The 21,182-nt window shown below is 45.0% G+C and overlaps 1 protein-coding gene across 2 annotated transcripts in view; it reads left to right on the top strand.

Moving 5' to 3' along the window:
- Nucleotides 1-10,036, top strand: part of arhgap35a (Rho GTPase activating protein 35a) — a 99,055-nt gene extending 89,019 nt beyond the window's left edge. For both annotated transcript variants that reach the window (XM_054794844.1, XM_054794845.1), the window contains exons 5-7: nt 1,735-1,866; nt 4,255-4,360; nt 9,066-10,036. In XM_054794844.1, coding sequence (XP_054650819.1) covers nt 1,735-1,866; nt 4,255-4,360; nt 9,066-9,546 — 719 coding nt within the window. In that variant the 3' untranslated portion in view covers nt 9,547-10,036. The remainder of the gene's footprint in view (nt 1-1,734; nt 1,867-4,254; nt 4,361-9,065) is intronic.
- Nucleotides 10,037-21,182: the final 11,146 nt, after the last annotated feature.

The raw sequence follows: 21,182 nt of genomic DNA, 5'->3' as shown, positions 1-21,182 counted from the left end.
GGTCAAAACGCTCCCCAGTGGCAGAACTCCGGGGGTGGATGACTTTCGCCCTGAATTCCCCAAGGCTCTGGATGTTGAGGGACTGTCTTGGCTGACACACCTCTTCAACATTGTGTGGAAGTCAGGAACAGTACCTCTGGATTGGCAGACCAGCGTGGTGGTCCCCCTTTTCAAGGAGGGTGACCGGAGGGTGTGTTCCAACTAGGGGGATCACACTCCTCAGCCTCCCTGCGAAAGTCTATTCCAGGGTGCTGGAGAGAAGGGTACCGCTGTTAGTCCAGCCTCAGCTACAGGAGGTGCAATGTGGTTTTGGTCCCAGTCGTGGAACACAAGACCAGCACTACACCCTTGCAAGGTACTGGAGGGTACTTGGGAGTTTGCCCAACCGGTCTACATGTGCTTTGTGGACTTGGAAAAGGCATTGAACTGTGTCACCGCGAGGGGGGGGTGCTCCAGGAGTACGGGGTTGGTGGCGCTACTACGTGCCATTGGGTTCTTGTAGAACCGGAGCAGGAGCCTGGTTGGCATTGCCAGCAGTAACTCCAGCCTGTCCTGGTGAACGTTGGCCTCTGCCAAGGCTGCCCTTTGTCACCCGTTCTGTTCATCATTTTCATGGACACAATTTCCAGATGCAGCCAAGGCGTTGAGGGAGTCCGGATTAGGATCTGGTCTCTGTTATTTGCAGACAATGTGGTCCTGATGGCCTCAACGGGCTGTGACCTTCAGCGTTTACTGGGGAGGTTTGCAGCTGCGTGTGAAGCTTCAGGGTTGGCACTCAGCACCTCCAAATCTGAGGCCATGGTTCTCAGTGGGGAAAAAGGTGGATTGCACCCTCCAGGTTGGAAATGAGGTCCTACCCCAGGTGGGGGAGTTCAAGTATCTCAGGGTTTTGTTGTTCCCCATCTATGTTCCCACCCTCACCTATGGTCATGAGCTTTTGGTCGTGACCGAAAGAACGAGATGGTGGATACAAGCGGCTGAAATGAGTTTCCTCCGTAGGGTGGCTGGACTCGCCCTAAGAGATAGGGTGAGGGGCTCAGTCATCCGGGAGGGGCTCAGAGTAGAGCCGCTGCTCCTTCACATGGAGAGGAGCCAGTTGAGGTAGCTTGGGCATCTAGTGTGGACGCCTCCCTGGTGAGGTGTTCCAGGCATGCCCGGCCGGGAGAAGGCCCGGGGCAGACCAAGGACACGCTGGAGGGATTATGTCTCACAGCTGGCCTGGGAACACCTTGGTGTCCTCCCGGTGGAACTGGAGGAGGTGGCTGCTGTGGATAAGTGGAGAAAAATGGATGAATGGATGTACAAGAAGAAAGTAGCAATATTTGTTATATAATAAATAATAAAAACAGCAAAAAAGTGTGACATAAGGAGAAAAGGTTGATTCATACTAATAATATATTTGTTGCAAATAACACAAAGCTGGTTGTTGAATACACAGAACTTCTTGGCTAACTTCTTAACTCTTCTTGGTTTATGTAAAAATGTAAAAGTGGCCCCCGCATCCTTTGATTTTTCCATATGCGGAAAACCGTATGGAAAACGTTTGGGCACCCCTGATTTAGGTAACAGTAGCATCAAGTCATTTTCAGTGGCTGGTAAATCTTAAACAGCTGTCCACTGACTACTCTAAAGTAAATCCAAGTTTCATTTCCACAGCATTGTCCCTTGAGATGATGAACTGTAATAAAAATGTGAAAGTGGGTGGGTAACACTGTCATGTGGTCTCTTCATCAGATCATAACCTGGACCTGGTGGAGAAAGACTTCACTATCAACACAGTCGCCGGGGCCATGAAGGCCTTCTTCTCGGAGCTGCCCGAGCCTCTGGTGCCCTACAGCATGCAGGGAGAGCTGGTGGACGCCTTCAGTAAGTCCCGGGGTTGTGTTTTTTCCAAAGCAGTGTGGGATACTGGCAAATGGTGGAGGATTCTTGACAAAAGCGTAAAAGCATATTGGATTTGCCTTGAAAATCCTGTTTACATTTCTTCAACTTAACAAGCACAACGTCTCCCAATCCAAGTCCATTCATGGGGGGAATTGGATTCACCTCTCAGTGAGCGCTTAGCACAATAGGATGGGGAGAGAATATTTAGGGAAGATGACGGCAGGATGCAGGAGACTTCTAGCTGCTCTTTGTGACTCTCTGCTTCCACCCAGGAACAAGGATTGAAGGCAGAGCTTAGACTTGCATCATGCGAAAAGATTTAGCCCCAAGGCCGCATCATGCTGTCACTGTGTTTGTGTGTGTGTGTGTGTGTGTGTGTGTGTGTGTGTGTGTGTGTTGCCTTTTTTAAACGGCCCCAGCGAGACCCTTCAGCCGTGACAGGGACCTGATAAGGCTCCTGCAGGCGGTGCCACCACAGAAAGAATGAAGGCTTGAAAAGGAAAATAAAGTGGAGCCAAATACGCTGCATGAAAGCTTCGTTTGCTGGAAGGTTGCCAAGTCCGGCATTGATTTTGCACAAATGGCCGCATTAAAAAGAACATTTTGGGCTCTGTTTATATTAGTGTTGACATTCTCTACAGTAATCCCTCGCCACTTTGTGCTTCCAATTTCACGGCTTCACTCCATCACTCCATCAGTGTTCCCTCACTTCATCGCGGACTCGCTGTTTCGCGTATGAATGTGCTGCATTGTGTTCTGCGTCCTGATTGGCTAAGACATGTAGACCATTGTCAATCAGTCTCCCCCGGTGCCTTCCTGTGCGGTACAGAATACATTCGGCTTGCAAAATTGACAGCAATGTTGGATCGCTAGCAGTGTGACTCTGTTACGATGCAGGATTAGGGCCACATTGAAAAAAAATCTGAGATTACAAGAATAAAGTCGTAAATTTCCAAGAAAAGGAGTCGTAATATTACCTTTGCCCACGGCCAAAGGTCACATAAGTCCCCCCTTTTCATAGCTGCCTCAGGCAACGCCTGTAACATAAAGTTACCCGTTTTTCTAGTAAATTTACAACTTTAGTCTCATAAATTTACGGTTTATTGTCAAAATCTCAGATAATTTTAATACTCCGTCGTAACAGGCATTGCCTGAGACAGCGATGAAAAGGGGGCCTTATCTATGGGGTGGGGTAAGGAAGGCTGAAGTGACTAATCTGTTTGTGCTCAACTTCTGTGTTTTGCTGCCGCGTTACAAATAAAAGCTTGCCTGAAGCAAGAGGAAAGTTTCCTTCCTTGCTGAAGCGCTGTGCTCTGTGACACGTATGACATGTATGACACGTGTGACATGTATGACACGTGTGACATGTATGACACGTATGACACCTAATATTACCACTTTATTGCCCTAATAACTTACGGGACAGCAGGGGCAATATGTTTTAACAACAAAAAACGCTACAGTACAGCGGAACAGCGCCAGGACAAAGAGGCAGGGTCAGAGGAGTGAAGTACACGAGTCATTTCATAATTTCTTGTGTCCAACCTAGTAGGCTGATCGTTAAAATTTAAAGGAAATGTGAACTTTGAGAGTGTTTAAACAAGAGGGAAATGTGATAAAATGTTAATGTCTGTCTGAGAAAAGTGTATCAAGTGTAAGGTGAGGGCTTTTACAGCCTTAAAACATATAGAATCATTGGAAACAAATAAAGTTGGCTACTTTGCAGATTTCACTTATTGCAGGCTATTTTGGGAACCTATCCCCGGCGATAAACGAGGGAACACTGTATATGTGTTAAAAAATGACCATGTGCTTAAAGAGAGACCTTTTCCTTTCCACATTCACACGGTCACAGTTAGGATCGGCTAAAATGTGGTTTCAATCCACTGTAAAAAATAAAAATAAAAAAACTAAATAAAAAAAATCATTCAATAAAGTCCAACATTCTCTGCTTGTAAATCACGTTACTCACACACACACACACACACACACACACACGCACGCACGCACGCACACGGACCGACTCTTGGGTGGTGATGTCAGCTTTTCTGACTCACTCCTGCTGCCATCAGCCTCGACACACCCTGTGTGTGTGTGTGTGTGTGTGTGTGTGTGTGTGTGTGTGTGCGTTAGTGCGTGCGTGCGTGCGTGCGTGGTACATGTAATGTGAAAAGGGTGTATTTGTTGACTCAAATGTGTGGTCTTTGTGTCAAACAGTTTGGCATCCACTCTTCTGGTGTGTACGTATGAATTGTGCGCTGTGAAAGGATGAAATGACTGTGTCCTGTTCTTATTTGTTTGGGAGCGCACTCATTACCCTCTTCACACTTTCCCATGGTCAGCCCCTCATCGTTGCATTACGTCTTTCAGAGATCAACGACAGGGAGCAGCGCTTCCAGACGATGAAGGACATCCTCCGCCGCTTCCCCAGGGAGAATTACGAGGTCTTCAAATATGTTATCAGCCACTTGAACAAGTGAGTGAAAGGGACAGGGGTTGGAGACGTTCACAGATGGGTGGCGCTAGCTACACTTTGGCTCTTATTTAATGCTGCCTTTTCCACTGCCACGTACCGACTTGTCACTCCATGACTCACCGTTGATCCTTTGAGTAACACAGAATTTAAATCACTTTTTTCACATAAAGTTAGGACTATATTAAAAATTACAGTTGCACTTCAAATTATTCAACCCCTATTATAAATTGCATTATTAATTAATGATTGTCATTTATTAAATATTTAATATTCCATATTTTAAAGAATACATTTCAAAACTCTCAATACAAAGAAAAAATAACTCAATAAAAAATATTTTAACCATATCTTTGGCTTTTTGTTTTGTTTATTAAAATCTATAGCAAGTTTATAAACTTATTAACAATTTATTTCTTTTAAAAAAATTATAATCTTGTAAAAAAAAAAAAAATTCTATAAAGTGTGATTGTTGTATGGAAGTTTTATCTTGTGATAGTACCATTTTATTCTGAGAAAATATTTGTACAACAAACATTTTTCTTATAATCTTGCCTTGTAATAGTTATCTCACAAAATTGCACATTCCCCCCCATTTTTTAAAATCCATTTTTGGTTTTTGGTTCACCTTTTGATGCTTTTCCACTGGATGGTAGTGTGAGGTTCTGGCAGATCGTGTGACGTACGCCACTGCCGGATGTGGCGATTGACGGTGTGACATCAGAGGACGTTAGCTGATATTGGAGGTTCTCTGCCAAAGTGGCTCAACCAACCCAGGCTTGGTGCTCAAGATGCAGCTCAACAAAACCTCAATTCCCCAAACAGAACTAAACGGTGGTTATCAGCTAACTTTGTCAGTGCGCGTTCACATGACAGGGGGCGTTTGACGTCATATTGTTCTACTTCCGTTCAAACATGTAGCCATCCCGGCTGGTGCATTTTACAAAAGTAAGTAATTATTATGGAGCCTTTTGAGGAATTCCCAAAAGATTATGACTCGGGATGCGCCGATCAGGTTTTTATGCTGCTGATACTGACACAGATCATCCATGAGTGAAATAAGCCGATACCGAAACCAATCACATGGATATGATATGAAAGGGGAACCATCAAATTTAGACAAAAACATATTTCACTTACTTTTTCAAAATCACTGGTGAAACTTAGAGGATCAGGCGCCTTCTTTAAGGAGATTTTGGCTGCGACAGCATCCAGCAGGGCCCCCAGGCGGTCGGCAAACCTAAAAGCAACACAGTCGCCGCCAACAGAGCGAGGGAGGACCGCTGGCAGAACAATGCTGAGCATGTAAAGCGCAGGTTAACACTGGTTTATTATACTAATGACACCCTGCTAGTCTTTTCATTTATCAACGCTCGACATTGCAACTTTGACATTTTAACGCTGGTCCATTTAAGAAATGAGTACATTGGAGCAACAACTGTGTTTTTTTAGTCTTAGTAATATGTCTTGTTGGTGTATCTCGTTGTGACCACTAGATGGCAGTCTTGACGTGTTTTGTGGCGACCTTTTTCATTTTTTTCTTATAATTACAGTATTTCCTTATCATAATCATAGTCTTTTAGTCCAGTAGCGTCGGATTCCTGCGGTTCAGGAGAAGAGCGGTATGTACTTTTTTTGAACATTTTGTGTAACCATGGCGACGGTATCATCGAAAGACAAAATGATTGGCCGCTTGATTAGGTACACCCGCTGTATTTTTAGAACACCAGAATTCCAGGAGAAACGGCAGCACGAGTCTACTCTCCAAAGCCGTGCAGCTCAGACATGTGGCCGTTTTGTTGACACGCTTCTCGACTTAAATTTGTGCACAAAAACTCCCACATCACACACAACACATAAATAAATGGTGACGCCATCTTCGAATTAGCTAAACAGTGAAACAGTGGCACTTTCGTAGCTGATTTGAAGCTGAAAGCATGGACATAACCTGGTGGGGACCAGGCTATGAGTTTAGCCTAAGTTACCATGGCGATACAGCTTCTGTAAACACTGAACACGCAAGTTCGGCTTTCAGCTTAACACGGCTCACCAACCCACTACACTCGCTTGGCAGTATTCCCCCACTGTTGCTGTGTTGGATTGTTGTTGACTCCACAGTCTTCACTTTGCTGCAGTGTTCCCTTTTGTTGTCCCCAGTCTCCTCTTGGATAAAAAAAAAGTGTTTTTTTAGTTCATGAGGTAAGGGGTGGAGCTAGAAGCAGTGCTGTTCTGTAATGATCCTTTCTGCAGATTGCTTTGTACTGCTCTTTATTTTTAAACACACGCGTACACAAAACAGCTGTCATTAGACTCATTTGTCAAAGGGCATTTTTGCGTTTTTCATGAATTACACGTTTGCTATGAGTGTGATGGCACATGAGGAGTGACTCACAAGTACACACAGTACAGCAAAGTACACACACGTTACTGTTGTAGCTTCCAGAAGAATGAAAGCAGTCCGCTGGGCGTCGTGATTACCAGAAGAGTGCTGTCGTGTTTTCATGGCCCGTGCGTCACTATTAGGATGAGCGCATGGCATCAGCTTCACGTTTTAATCACTGGCAGATGCTTTGAAAGAAGTCGTGTTGCCAAATATTGCATCATCACCATCCGTACCGTCGCTGTGTAACGTCCAAGTGGTTTGGCGTAGCATCTTTGATTGTAAAACTATCCAACGACTTTGCTTTGTGTTGTTTTTATGAAACACGGCTAATCTGTGAACAAATCTCATGTAAAGCGTGTGTTGCCTTCGCTTATTCGGCTGGTTTTGCCGTCTTCACTTATCTCGATATTTGTGATGCATTGTAGATTTTCCCCCCTGCCCCCCAGCATATTGGCTGACTTTACTTTTATTGACAATTTACCATCAAACTGTAACCTTACAAGGGTTAAGTCATTCACACATATAAAAGAAGCATTCACACATATAATGTTGTGATCGGCCATTTTTCTTCACTCATTTCTTAACCAATTCAGACAAATCCAACATCAAAATGTTCAGCTCACTCGCGACAAGTGGGCCACCTATTCAGAGCTTTCAAAAATATCCCCACATTTAGTGCAATTTCATATTTTCAGCACAAATGTTCCCATTGAAAATGAACGGGCAATTGAAATGGCTCCCTCTGCTGGTGAATTACTGAATTACTCTGCTGGTTCTTCAGCGCTGACATGGCTTGGTTGATGGTGTGTGCTTCCCAACCCAAAGATACCCGGTTTGATTCCCGTGTGTGCTTTCATCATCAGCATTTCACTACAGCTTCAGCTCGGCTTCCAAACTACTGTGACCTTCATTCTACTTTTCATCATCTTTGGCTAATCTGTCAAACCAAACAAGGCCAAACGCCACTGCTACCCTCATTCTGCTGAGGCTGAAGAAGTTGCTTGGTTTCCCGACCCAGAGGTCGCTGCTTCAAATCCAGGCGCGAGCTCAGCTTGCAAACTGCTTTTACCGTGGTTCTACGTTTGAGCATATTTCCACAGCATTTCAGCCCAGCTTAGGCTTCCAAACAGCTCCTATAGTCATGCTGAATTTCCCTTTTCGTACCTTTTCAAAACATTTCAGTTTTGCTTCAGCTTTTCAGCATTCACACGCTATGTCTTCTAACATTGCATCATCCAGTTACTCAGAAAAATACAACTTTTTCATAACAGAGCGTTAAATACTAAAGTGGTGATATGACTTTTTTCTTGTAATAGTACAATTTTGTTTTTGTAAAATCGCATCTATTTTCTCATAATACAGCTTCTGTACACATAAAATTGCAGGTTTTTTTCCTTCACACTCGTAAAATTACTTTTTTAATAATACATTTTTTCTGTAAAATTATGCTTTTTTCGTGTAATATTACTGCTTCATTTTTATAAAAGTACAATATCCGCTCATAATACAACTTTATTTGGTTACAAAAAAATCATTTTTTCTTGTAATATTTTTATTATGACTTCACACTCATGACATTATTTTTTGTTGTGAAGCGAGAAGAAGTCACAATTTTCCAGGGATAAAGTGTTTATTTGACATGTTTTATTCTTACAAATTAAATTATGTTTAAGGGAAAACGTAACGCATGCACACACGCGTGCGCACAGTTTAGTTCCAAATGTGAAAACTGTAAATAGTTGATGGTGTTCTGTTTGTAAATACATGATTTTTTGTGTTGTTTATGTCAGTGGAGTTGTTTAGAAGCAACAAAGATTTGTGTCAAAGTGAAAGTTATGCTTGAAATGTATCTTTTCACAAAAAGCTGCTTTTCTCCCTTTTTTTAGTCGGGAACTGATATTTTCCTGAAACTTATGTTCTACTGCTGATTACTAAAGAACGCAAAAAGGTAGAAACAAACGTGTTTTTTCCAAAGAAAGACGTGAGTCTAATGTTTCTTTCGGTAGGTTCCGTGTTCATATAACCATATATTGTGTTCATACAACACAATATCCTGTGTGCCTTGAAGGAGTTCAAATGGTGAAAAATGGCCGCCACTGAAGGGGTTGGTTGTCTTTTGAAAAACGTCTGGGAGTGAATGAGTTCATGAGATTGAGTGCAGCCTGCAGGAGTTGTTCCATCGTGGAGATCCGGACTCTTCATCAAACTAGTTGACAGTGAATGAAGAGCGCCTCTGCTGGTTGCGGCTAAGAAGTGCGCTCCACTCGGACATGTGACCAATTGAGTGACTCTGACGTCCACCCGTGTTTGTGTTTCTTTCGGCAGGGTGAGCCAGAACAACAAGCTGAACCTGATGACCAGCGAGAACCTGTCCATTTGTTTCTGGCCCACGCTGATGAGGCCCGACTTCACCACCATGGACGCGCTGACCGCCACCCGCACCTACCAGACAATCATCGAGAGCTTCATCCACCAGTGCGCGTACTTCTTCTACAATCAGCCGCTGGCCGAGGGCCTGCCGGGCTCGCCCACCTCCACGCTCTCCTACGGCGGCGGGGGCGGCACCTCGGCGTACTCGTGCGTGGCCGGGGGCTACTCCTCCTCGCCGACTCCGTCCCCTCCCACCCCTTACGTCCTCCCGGCGACGCCGCCTGTCATCCCTCACTACGGCCCCCCCATCCACCATCACCACCACCAACAGTCGCCACCCCGTTCCCCGCCTCCCACTCCCCAGTCGCCCATCCCCGCTCTGCTGCCGCCCTCCCTGCACCCCCATCACCCCCCTACAGAACAACACACGCTGTGAAGCAGGGAGGGTTCGCTTGCATCATCACCCGTCATCTAGACCCGCCTTCCTCGTCTTGTTTGGAGAGAGCCCAGTGACGCGGCTGCCGCTCGTCACAACCCGACAGGATGTTCAACCACCTGAGTTCACTCGAGGCTCCGTGGAAGCACTGCAGAAGGGGGGGTCAAAACAAAAACAAAAAAACCCAACCAACCGGATCTGCAGATTGGAATGATGGTGCACTCACTCACGCCCTTTCAGGCGTTCTCTCCGTGTGAGCTGCATCAAGTTACACATAAAGTTTGCTTGTAATCGCATTGACTTTCCACCCCCTCCCCCTTGCTGGTGTCTTCTGTGTGTGTGTGTGTGTGTGTGCTTGTGCGTGTGCGTGTGCGCGTGCGTGTGCGTGAGTCATTGCTGCAGTTCTCCGAGCAAGGACCTTCTTCAAAAAGCACTTTCCTGAGCACTTTCAAGGCACATTTAAAAAAAAATAAATAAATAAAATACTGGAGTTGTGATGTCACGTGACAGCCACTCTTAGCCCGCTCATCCGGGAGCGCACCACTGACATCTACAGGACCAATCGGGTATTGCAAGCCCCTGATCGAGTAGTTGGCTGCAAGAAAAGCAACACGAACACTTGAGGTGACTGGAAAACGTCAGGAGGTGCTGCAGTTTCAGTGACATGCAGCGCGTGCTTGCCTGGTTCCTTGTAGGTCACTAAACAACACACTTGATAGATGAATTTACTGGGAGGGAATTTAGGATTGGCGTGGAAATGGCGGGGGGGCTCATGTTTTCACATGTTTGGACGCGTTTTATTGGAGGAAATCGTCGATCCAAGCTGGTGCAAAGGAGTATTATCGCCACACTAAAAAGAAAAAAATAAATGTACAAGAATTAAGTCAGGAAGTAATAGAATTCAAATTAAAACAACATTATACATTTTTGTGATGACTTTGTTCTTGTTGAATTACAGCTTTCTTTTCCTCTGAAGTTTGACTGTTTTTCTTTGTAATATTTATCACTAAACACTTAGTGAAACGAAACGGGACAAAATAATAATCACACAAAATATGACTTTATTCTCGTTTAATTAAGCCTTTGTTCTCGTAAATTTGACTCCCCCCCAAATATTAGGACTTGGTAGAATGACAGCTTTTTTTCTTGTACTATTATCACTTGACTCTCATAAACCAATTTAAAAAAAAAACACACAAAATATGACTTAATTCTCCTTTTTCTTCTCAGTGTGGCCCAAATATCCTTCACAGCCTGCGTAGAAAAGCGTTCTTTTCATCGGGAATAACAACCACTCGGGACTTTTCAAGACCACTGCGCAACACTGCCCCCGGTGGCGGTGCTCTGCCACTACACCCGGCTGCCATTTCCCATTTGAGGGCTTCTCGTTGTGTTTTTTGTTGCGAGACGGGAACAGACAGCGCATTCATGTGTCTGCATGACCGGAATGGAGCATCACTAATTCCCGGGGCTCAGCCTGCTGTTACCGTAGAAACGGCCGAGAGGTGGATTGAAATTGCTTTTGAACTACATTTTTGTGTTTGAGAGAGTCGAGCAGATGCTCACCAAGGTCACCTGCTGCTGCATCTCCCTGGAAGCCCCTCGCTGGCCCTTCAAGCCTTTTAAACAATTACAAAACTCCCACAGGAGCTTTTACACTACCTATTTACCCCTAATGTGGGGGTGTGGGTGGGGGTGTGGACTGAGCTGACGTCCAGACAGCAGCATCGTGATCCAAACAAACATGACGGCGAGGAATGCAGTTCTCACTAAGCCTGTTTGCTCATCCGCTTTACGGGGAGGAGACAAAGATGGGGGGAGTGTTGACCACTGGTACTGGTGTGTGTGTGTGTGTGTGTGTGTGCGTGTGCGTGTGTGTGTGGGGGCCAGCGTGTACGTCCGCGTGATGATACTGACTGAGGCAGCCAAAGACCGGGCAAAAAGGTGACACTGCAGAATGGAATATTAGAACAAAAAAAGACTTTTTATGAGTCGGCAATTTTCTTTTCCAACTGATGACGGATGTCTGTTAAGTTAATATGAAAACAAAACAAGCCAACTATATGGAAAGTGTTGTTGAATGGTTTGTTGGGGGTGGGCTGGGGTCTAACATTTGCCCCTTTTAGTCGGTGGTGATAGAAAAAAAATCTTTTTATGTTTGTTTTTTGTTTTTTGGAGAGATGCCCCCTATAGTGCATGAATTCTTCCCCAGCAAGGAAGGAAGGAAGGAGGGCTTCACCACTGACTATTTAAGAGAATATTATGAACTACTTGGGGGGGCGTGGGTGGGGGAAGGCGGGGTCATAATACACAGAAAGGAAAAGAGGTAATGAAGTACTGTAAAGTGAAAAGATAACATGTCAATGCTGAGTGTGGTCGTTTGAGTGGGAAGGGTGGATGCAGCAGGCCTTACTGTACGTCATCTGTATCATAGTCAATAAATGACATCTTGTACAAACACCGCACACGAGCCTCCATCTTCATTTCCAATCAAACTCTGCTATCTAGCTTTTAACCAGAATATCAGGTCGCCTTTATGACTAGGGCTGTCCCGAGCCGCATTTTTTGGCTTCCGGTCCGATCCAGTACCGGTCCTTTTTTTTTATTTAATAAGCATGCAACAAAATTATTGCTGAATGTACTTTTTTATTCCACAGCATAGCCAACAATAATCTTTGGCTTTTGGAACAAACGTCTTTATGTCAGGTCCCTAATCCAATAAAAGATAAAAACAGGCGTGCAAAATACTTTCAGGGTAGGACAAATCATTTGACGTGGTTGTAGATCCATTTGTGGGGTGTGATTGAGAATATATGACTTTTTTTTAACAAATTCTCCTCATCGTGATGGTAATTTATTGACTGTCCCTAGTATAAACAACCAGCGGTTAGAGCAGCACTTCCTGTGCAAGCTCCCCACACCATGACTCAGCAGTCCGGGCACAGTGAGGGGAAACTAGCGCTGTAGCTACGGAGCCCAATGTCCGACGTCCAACGTGAAACCACCTTCACCACCGTACACCACGGCCATGTCTGCATGGTGGTGTTGCCTTTTCTTCTTGCGGGTGGCAGGAGTCGAGTGGCAACCGGCTTTGAGGCGCATGACCTCACCTGCCGTGTTGGAGTGTTACAAACGTGAAGTCGATGTTATCCGATCTTCAAAACAGAGAGAATCAGCAGCCGATCCTGAAGAGCGGATCGGGACGTCGCTATTTATGATCATATGTTTTATTTTTGTTATTGGAGCTCAAAAAATGTGATATTTGCGCCAAACAGACTTTGATGGCACCTGAGAGAAAAAGGAGTAATATACATTTTTGATTTGACCAGGTATTGAGGATTTGACCACTTTTCGGGCTATCCGCCTTAGACCTCCGACTATCACGCACACACAGGCGAGTGTCCAGCGTTAGCCACATTAGCCGCCGCCCGACCGATGATCAAATTACGAGCCTTGGAAACTCACCACACGCTGGTGGCATGTTTTGCAGGGTGCAAAACTTCTCTCACTCTCACAACAACAGGAAGTCCCACACGGCAGCCATGCTTGTTTTGGCTTTGTGAAGGCAAAGTGGGCGGGATGCTGCAATGGGGGCGGAGCTGGTCAGCGTTAAAAAGTATCAGCGTATGCCCATACCGCGCTTTTCACGGAAATCGGCGGCCGATCGATCGGGCACCGATAGATCTGACTTAGGTTGCAAAAGACACATCAAAGGTTTCTGGAAAAATGGTGGAAAAAATATGCATCTTTTTGTGATGTGATGCCACAAGGTTAAAAAATATACCAAATGAAAGGAGTGGAAACATTTTAATCAACTTTTACCGAAAACATCTCGTGTTTCTTTTAATCAAAACCACAGAATTTTCAAAAATAAAACAAAAAAAAACGAGTAAACGGGGGTGGATTTTTTTTTCCCGCTATTTTTTCTGAAAACGTTTGATGAGAATTTTTCATTTTTCGATGCTTTTGTTTGTTTTGCAACAGTACGTTTTTCATGATGCCTTTTTTCAGTGAAGTTGTTGCCTGTTGCCTGTGATGTCTTCTCCCTCCTTTGTTGGCTTTGTTGTACTTTGTGTGATTCTCAATAAAGAGACTACAGTATATGACTATTTTTGGGCCTCATGCCCCCGGAAAAACTGTGGAAAAATCTTCCACCCCATTTTTATGGTGTTACATTAAAAAAGGGGTGGGACATTTTTCTCCATATTTTTTTTTTTGGATGGATTTTTATTGCAACCTTCATCAGAGTTACGTGCTGTGTAGGTCTGGACCCCAGAAGCAGAGGCATGAGGCCCAAAAACGGTTATAGTCTCTTCAATGAGAGTCACACAAAGTACAGCAAAGCCAACAAAGGAGGGAGCAGAAACCACAGGCGATGGTGCGCAACGACTTCACTGAAAAAAGGCACCATAAAGAACTCACTGGCTGGACGGCAGGGAAACAACTGGGCAACGACAACGATGAAAAAAAAGGAAAAATGGAAGGAACGAGAGCATGCCCGTAGCATGGATGAAAGAACCGGCATCTCCCAGCTGCAAACAATCGTTTTTTTGTTGCCAGACAGCCAATCAGCAGCAGGGACGCCCAGCCTCCAGCTGGAGCGAGGACCTTTGAAAGAAAAAAAAAAAAAACACAAAGAGAAGCACAGAACAGGAGGGACAAACGCGGAAAATAACAGAAGCTAATGAGTGAATGTGAAAGTACCTCCCGAGACATTTGTCCATGCTTACTTGGTGGAATGTCCCAATGTATCACTAACTATGTCTCTCATTCAACAAATACAGAAATACATGCGGCAGAGCTCAGAAGAGCGAAAGCACAACATGAAGGTAAACACTGATGTACTTTCTGCGCAGTAACTTTTCCATTCTTTGTCATTACCAAGCAGAACACGCCCGCCCATGCCCACGAGACTCCTCCTGCTTCCCGGGGGTCTCGTTCTCTGCCAGTTGAGGGTGATGTGTGGACTCCCTGGTCCCCGTGAAGGCCTCGCTGCCATTTCATGGTGCCCTCATCTGACCTTTTCATTGAGTCAAAGCAAAGGAAATCCATGTCCATGACCTTTGTGGTGCTGCATCTCTCTCTTTTCTGGCTCATGGAGCAAAAAAAAAAAAGAAAAAACGCAGAACAGAGCAGAGGGGCTGATTGGGATTGAAAAGGGCAGGCCAAGTGTGCACACCGGACACATGACCCTTGAACTTTAACCTTCAAGAGGTGTTGTGATGGAGAGAGGATCGTGTGGTATTTAATGAGTTGCAAATTGGGGTCAATTAACACGAAGCCTTGCAGCAGCTGGACGCAGTCATCGACATGGCTCGAGTGCTCTTGGTGCGTCGTGCCGGGAGCTACAGTATTTATAGTATTTCCTCTTTTAGTAATAATAAATGTCGTGTTTGATTTGAAATTAAATGAAAAACTCAGCATTCTTGTCATTGTAAAGGCGAGTGCTTCGTTAAAACTCTTATTTTATCGCTCATTTAGCCTGTCAAGGTGTACCTAATGAAATGTCCAGTGAATGTAATCCACACTTAAAGCCACTAGGGGGCGCCCTCGCCCCACACCTCATTTCCTCATTAGGCCACTTGGCGGCAAACAGAAGCTCATTGATTGGCTCTGAGATACGGAAGTCAGACGTTTTAATCCCGCGCTGGCGTCAAGATGAAGGCGAGTCGAGGAGATGAGAGGAAAGGCGAACCTTCTCGTTTCATGTCGGACCTCCACTTCCCGCCTCAACTGCTTATAAGGTGGGGGTTCAAGTGAACCGAAGACAAAAGAAGTTAATTTGAAGTCACCGTTGCTGAGCTCCCCCCCCCCCCCCACTATAAGGCTCCATAGAAGCAAGAGGCTGTTGAGCATGAAGAGAGGCAGGCGGCACGTCCGCCATGATGAGTCGAGGCACGTACCCCCGCTCAAGCGTGTCTTTGTGGGGCTTGGAGGGAGCCGGCAGCTGCGCCGGCTATTGAATTCTGATGCAGGCGGCCTCTACAGGTGGAAATGCTCTCATCGATACGGCCTGTCCGAGCCTGACCGCGGGCCGATCCGTCTCATTGATGATTTGGGGTGCCCCCCCTTAGGAGCCCCATTGATTAATGTCTGGGCCATGGCGGTATTTCCATATTGATACGTCGATGGATGACGGCGCTCCAGGAACAAGCTGTTATTGAGCTGCTTTGCTTGACGTGTTTATGCCTCATGCTCATAATGGGCCTGAGACTTTTATGTCGAGCCAAGATGGAGGTGTCGCATACGTCTATTGCACTCGCTCCCATTGAGGAAGCATAGCCGTTCAAGCAGAGATACATGCCTCTCAAGTATTTCTAACCGACTCAGCAGCCATGACAAAAAGCATTTAACACAGGTGTCCAAAGTCCGGCGTTGGGGCCATTTGACGTCTGCGGCTCCCGCTAATACGGTAACAGCGACATGTGGTGAGGTTCATGGCTGGTGAGGCAAGGCACGTGATAAACTCACGTGCGCGTACGCGTGTTTCATCCACGGCTCATAGTTATCCACGTTTCTTTTATCCTTCCATTCATCCATTTATTATGGTGACAGGCCCTCAACACGTGCATCAGGGGTGTCCCACGTGCGGCCCGGGACTCATTTATTATTGGCGTGCGACACGTAGAAATAAAATTAAACACGAAATAAACAGCAAAAATCAGAAAAAGAGAGCAAAAGGAACAATCTAATCTAGTCGATAACGGTTTGGCTTTAAATATGTGTGAATGGGTTTTTTTTTAGCCTTTTTAGGAAATAAAAAGTATCAAAGTGACCCCCGCCATCCTTTGATTTTTCTTTATGTGACCCTTGGTGGCAAAAGTTACACAATAAAAGCCAGAGAAGCACTTGGAGAGCACCACACCCCCCCCCGTCCTGTATTCTTTTTCCAAGTGCTGTGACCATTTTGTGTGGCGTTACTGTTTATGCACAAATGCCGAAAAAGCTCCTATCTCGCAATGTTAAAGAACCCTTGAAATAATTCCTGGATGCAGACGGTGCTCCGGATCACCCCCGAAATTTAATCACTTCTTCCAGATCTCATTTCCCACAATTCCTGAAAATTTCATCCAAATCCATTTAGAACTTTTCAACTTATTTTGAGCACAAACAAACAGATAAACGCCGGAAAAAACAAAACCTGCGCGCTGCGCTTGCGCTGCCCTTGGCGGAGGTAATAAGTTGCTCTATAGCAGCGTTCGCTAACCTGTCGATAGCGATGGACCAGCCAATTTTGGGGATTTTGCCAGTTGATTGCAAAAATATTAGGAAAAAAAATAAAAACATTACCTCAGTGCCTTCCCCTCCCGTAGTGTGACCAACCCAATCCCCGGCCCAGAGCCCAGTGCCCAAAACGCCACACCACCTGGCCTCGCCCTGCAAGCAACAAGCGTTGCATGATGTGCACCTCAAAGACAAAATCTTTCAGCTGCGGCAATGCGGGTCGTTAGGCCTGACTGTCGTAACGTGTTCACCAGGCCGTCTGTCCTCAACCACCATCGCTCGTCGATGACACAAAAAGCCAAATAGATTCACAGCCTGCGTACGTATTTTCACCCTTTTCCTTTCACCTCACATTTGGTTCCAAATGCTGATGCCATGTGGGGATGCATAAAGGTGAGATTTGATGACCTTAGTGCTAATGTGCATGTTTGTGGTACACAACCTCTCAGAAAAGCAAAGTCCAGGCTCGTCCTGGTGGATGGTGGGTTCAAAAATAAAATGCAGTTAGAAATCCCACAGTTTTTCAATGCCTAATACGAGCAGCGATTTGTCCCACTTTGTTTGACAGTTCTTGAACGCACCTTCTCCTGGTGTGCCCAGATAGATACTTTATTCATCTCCAAGAGAAATTCACACAGATGGACTACTATGCAGTATTTGAAGCCTGTTGAGTTCACCTCTTATTTGCTCCCAAATGCTGATACTATGTGGGAATGCATAAAGGTAAGTTTTCATTACCTTATTGAGTGCTAATGTGCACATTTGTGGTACACAACCTGTGAAAAACAAGTCCAGACGTGTACTGATGGGTGGTGGGTCTGTATTCATTTAGTGCTTTTAATTTGATGTTGTTCCTGTCAAAGTGTTACACAATACATAATAAATAAGACCAATTAGATCGCTATGATGATGCGTTGATGACTAGCTAGTGTACTGCTAATTCTAGCCACTGCTGGAATTAGCTAGCAGACAGAGGCCCCTACATAGCTGTCCTCGGCTCTGCCTGCTGTTAACTAGAGCTCATTCCCAAATTTTAGCTCAGAAATGGCCCAGAGACGGCTCGCTTCTTCTTCTTCTTCAAAAAAAACACTCGTTAGTCGGGACACTTGTATGTCATGGTACCACAGCATAAATGACGATGGAAAGATACCAGCAGTGGTTCAGTAGCTTCCCGCTTCTCGACGACGACGTAGTTGTGATAATTCCAATCACAGCGACAGTAGCTTTGCTTTAAATATGGACGCTTTCTCCAAAATAATACAGTGTTTATCTTGTGTAGGTTCACGGCTCAGACCAGTTATGTAGCGCTCAAAAAGGTTGGTGACCGCAGCTCTATTCTGTAAATATGATTGAACAAAAACAAATCCCTTTCTTGGAGGCATTCAAGATGGAAACCAAAGCATGCCAACTATCCCTTTAAGGCATTTGCAGCATTTTTTTTAAAATCTTTGCATTTGTTTTGTGGTGTCTGTGTGTTGTTGGTTTTGAAGCAGAGCTGAAGGCCGCGTGCTCGCTAAAAAGAGCTTTAATGCAAAGATTGGCGCATGCGATGGCACATGGGCGTTATAGGCGTGGCTCCAATGATCTGACAAAAAAAAAAGAAATGACCTTTTGTCTTGCGTAAAGAAGCAAAGGCAGAATGATATTAACATTTAAATTAGGTCAGGCAGGAATACGTCCGACAAGGTTGCATGACAAACAGCATCGTTTGTCAGTCAAGAGTTTGTCGATCGATACTTTGATTGGTGAGATTTCCTGGCAATGTTAAGAAAACTTGTGTGTTTTCTTTTAGGTTGATATCGCTGTGATATCCACAGTATCTTTTATTTGAAACGGTCAGTACCTCCGCTCCGTGGGTTAAGCGTCACACGCATCAACTCCGCAGGGAGCTGCGAGTTGTGGACCCAATTTTAAAGACGTCCTCATTTAAAGGACATCGGGAGACAAAAACATGCGTCTGCTTGTCGTGGAGATTAGTTTGCACGCGGAGAGGCCATCGAATGGCGGCTTTGAGTGGCCCCGCTCTTCGGGTCGAGACGGTCACATGGGCCGGAGGTCATTGTGACACGCATCGGGGCGCCAACGTACGATGCGCTGATTACCTCTGCTCAAGTGAAGAAAATGGACATCATAAATGTATGAGCAGCGTGCTTGTTTTTGTGCTTGATTAATTATGCCATTTAATCCCACATCCACCATGCGGCTCCTCCATATCATTTCCCACTGGACTCTCATGCTCGCTCTCTCGCTCGCCTCTCCCTTTCTGGATCATAGATGGGGCGTACCGTATAGTCTTGACCGATCATGAGCATCCCAGGGTGATTCACCGACGTGTTTCGCACTGGTTTTGAGACTAACGATGCGAGACAACCGCTATTTTTATTTCTGTTATTTACTTTTATTAATAAGACTTGAAAATCTCAGTGGTCTGTGTTCTGAACTTCTGCTTCCATGCAAGTGTGGTACCGTAATCCGGTTCATTGGTTCCAGACACGACTGTGACAAGAGAATATCCGTGAAGTAGGATTCCTAATTTATAAATGGGATAATTTCATAGTTAGAGCATAGAAAACCTGTTTACCACCTTCTAAAGATGCTTTTTAACATGATTAGAGCCCTCTAGACATGAAATAACACCCCTACAGTCACCTTTACATGCCTATTACCCAATACAGTAGACAGTAAGAGAAAAAAAACCATATAAGGCATAGGCAACCTGTTTACCACCTTCTAAATACGCTTTTTAATTAAAAACAATTTTTTTTTACCCTGTTGTAATTAGACAATAGCAAACAAGCAAAAATGTACCGTAAAAGTCCTTGGAGACCCCAGATGATATAGTTTACATTTTGTACTAATTATAGGCTGTATTCCACCACCAAACAGCTTGATTTAGTCATTCATATCTTTTTGAAAAACTGTGACAGAGCGAAGCCGTGAAATTCGAAGCTCAAAGTGCCGAAGGATCGCTCTGCTGCCCTTCTCAACCAGCAGCGGGCGCTGCTGCCAGCCCCCCTCCAACCTAAAAGCACTCTCATCTTGTTTGTGACATTTTAAAAAAATGACAAAAAACAGCGACAGAAGAACGTTCACTGGTACTTCTAAACGTATTTGTTTTGCTTTTCATGGTCTTTACTCACTTTTAGTCTCCCGCAATGTTCTCACTGTCTCCGGCAGCATCCAGCACAATCACATGCAAATGCATCGTGGCCAATTATGCAAATTGCCAATGTAGCAATTATCCAAAGTGGTTTAACAAAGTAAGAAAAATATCTTGTTATTCATAATTACATATTTTCCACCTTCATTTCCCGTATTTAACTCATTCAGTACCAAAGATGTAATTATACGTTTTCATAAACCCGAACACTCGATCCCAAGGACATATTTATACGCGTTTTCCCATTTTTTTGCGCGAGAGGCTAAACGAGGTGATGACGCAACCCCCCACTGATGCGTGTGGCTGTGGAGTCATTTTAAGCCATAACAACGGCCACTAGATGGCAGAAGTGCATTTGAAAAGAGCTCACGCATGAAAGGAAGGAGGAAGTGGAAGAGCAGGGTAGGGAAATTGTAATGCATGCACACACGCGCGCACACATGCACACACGCGCGCACACATGCACATACGCGCGCACACATGCACACACATGCACACGCGTGCGCACACATGCACACACGCGCGCACACATGCACACACGCGCGCACACATGCACACACGTACGCACACATGCACACGCGCGCGCACACATGCACACGCGCGCGCACACATGTACAACATACTGCCGTTGCACAAGTAAATTGTAAATGTTCATGTTGTGTTTGTTACTGGGTTGTAAGTTTACGTTGGTATAGACCAACGCAAAAAAGTAGAAACAAACTTTTTCAAGAGTCTAATCTTTGTTTCGGTAGCTTCCATGTTTATAAAACCTTAGAACACAATATTCTGTGTGCCTTGAAAGGTCAGTCCAAATCATCTAAAATGCTCGGCTCTAAAGGGGATGTCTTTTGAAAAATGGCTCATCTTCATTTTTTTGTGTTCTCTATTCGGAATCAACAGTGCCTCCGTTGGTCGCTGCTAGGAAGTGCACTTTTATGTTGCCACAATTGCTTGCATAGACGGCGAAACAACAATCAAGTCCACACAATCAACCAAATTAATCGTAGTTGTTACTTTGATAAATGTGTGATTTAGTTTTCTTCTGTTGTTTTTCTGCCACAGGTCCTCCAATGATGTGTTCGGAGTGTGAGGACCACGGTGACGTCCGGTGGGACCTTGGCTGCACTCTTCTTCCCAGCAAGGCCAACCTCCTCCTCAGCTGCCTGACAGTTCCAGGTTAGCCCTCTCTTTACTTTCCCCCTCCCTGGCCCTCCCCAAATCTCCCGGGAGGCCCCCCATAGAGAATACTGCT

The sequence above is a fragment of the Dunckerocampus dactyliophorus genome, chromosome 12 (genome assembly GCF_027744805.1).
Source record: "Dunckerocampus dactyliophorus isolate RoL2022-P2 chromosome 12, RoL_Ddac_1.1, whole genome shotgun sequence".
NCBI classification, from domain to species: Eukaryota; Metazoa; Chordata; class Actinopteri; order Syngnathiformes; family Syngnathidae; genus Dunckerocampus; species Dunckerocampus dactyliophorus.
The sequence above is the reverse complement of the archived record's forward strand: the minus strand, read 5'-3'. Positions and strand labels throughout refer to the sequence as shown.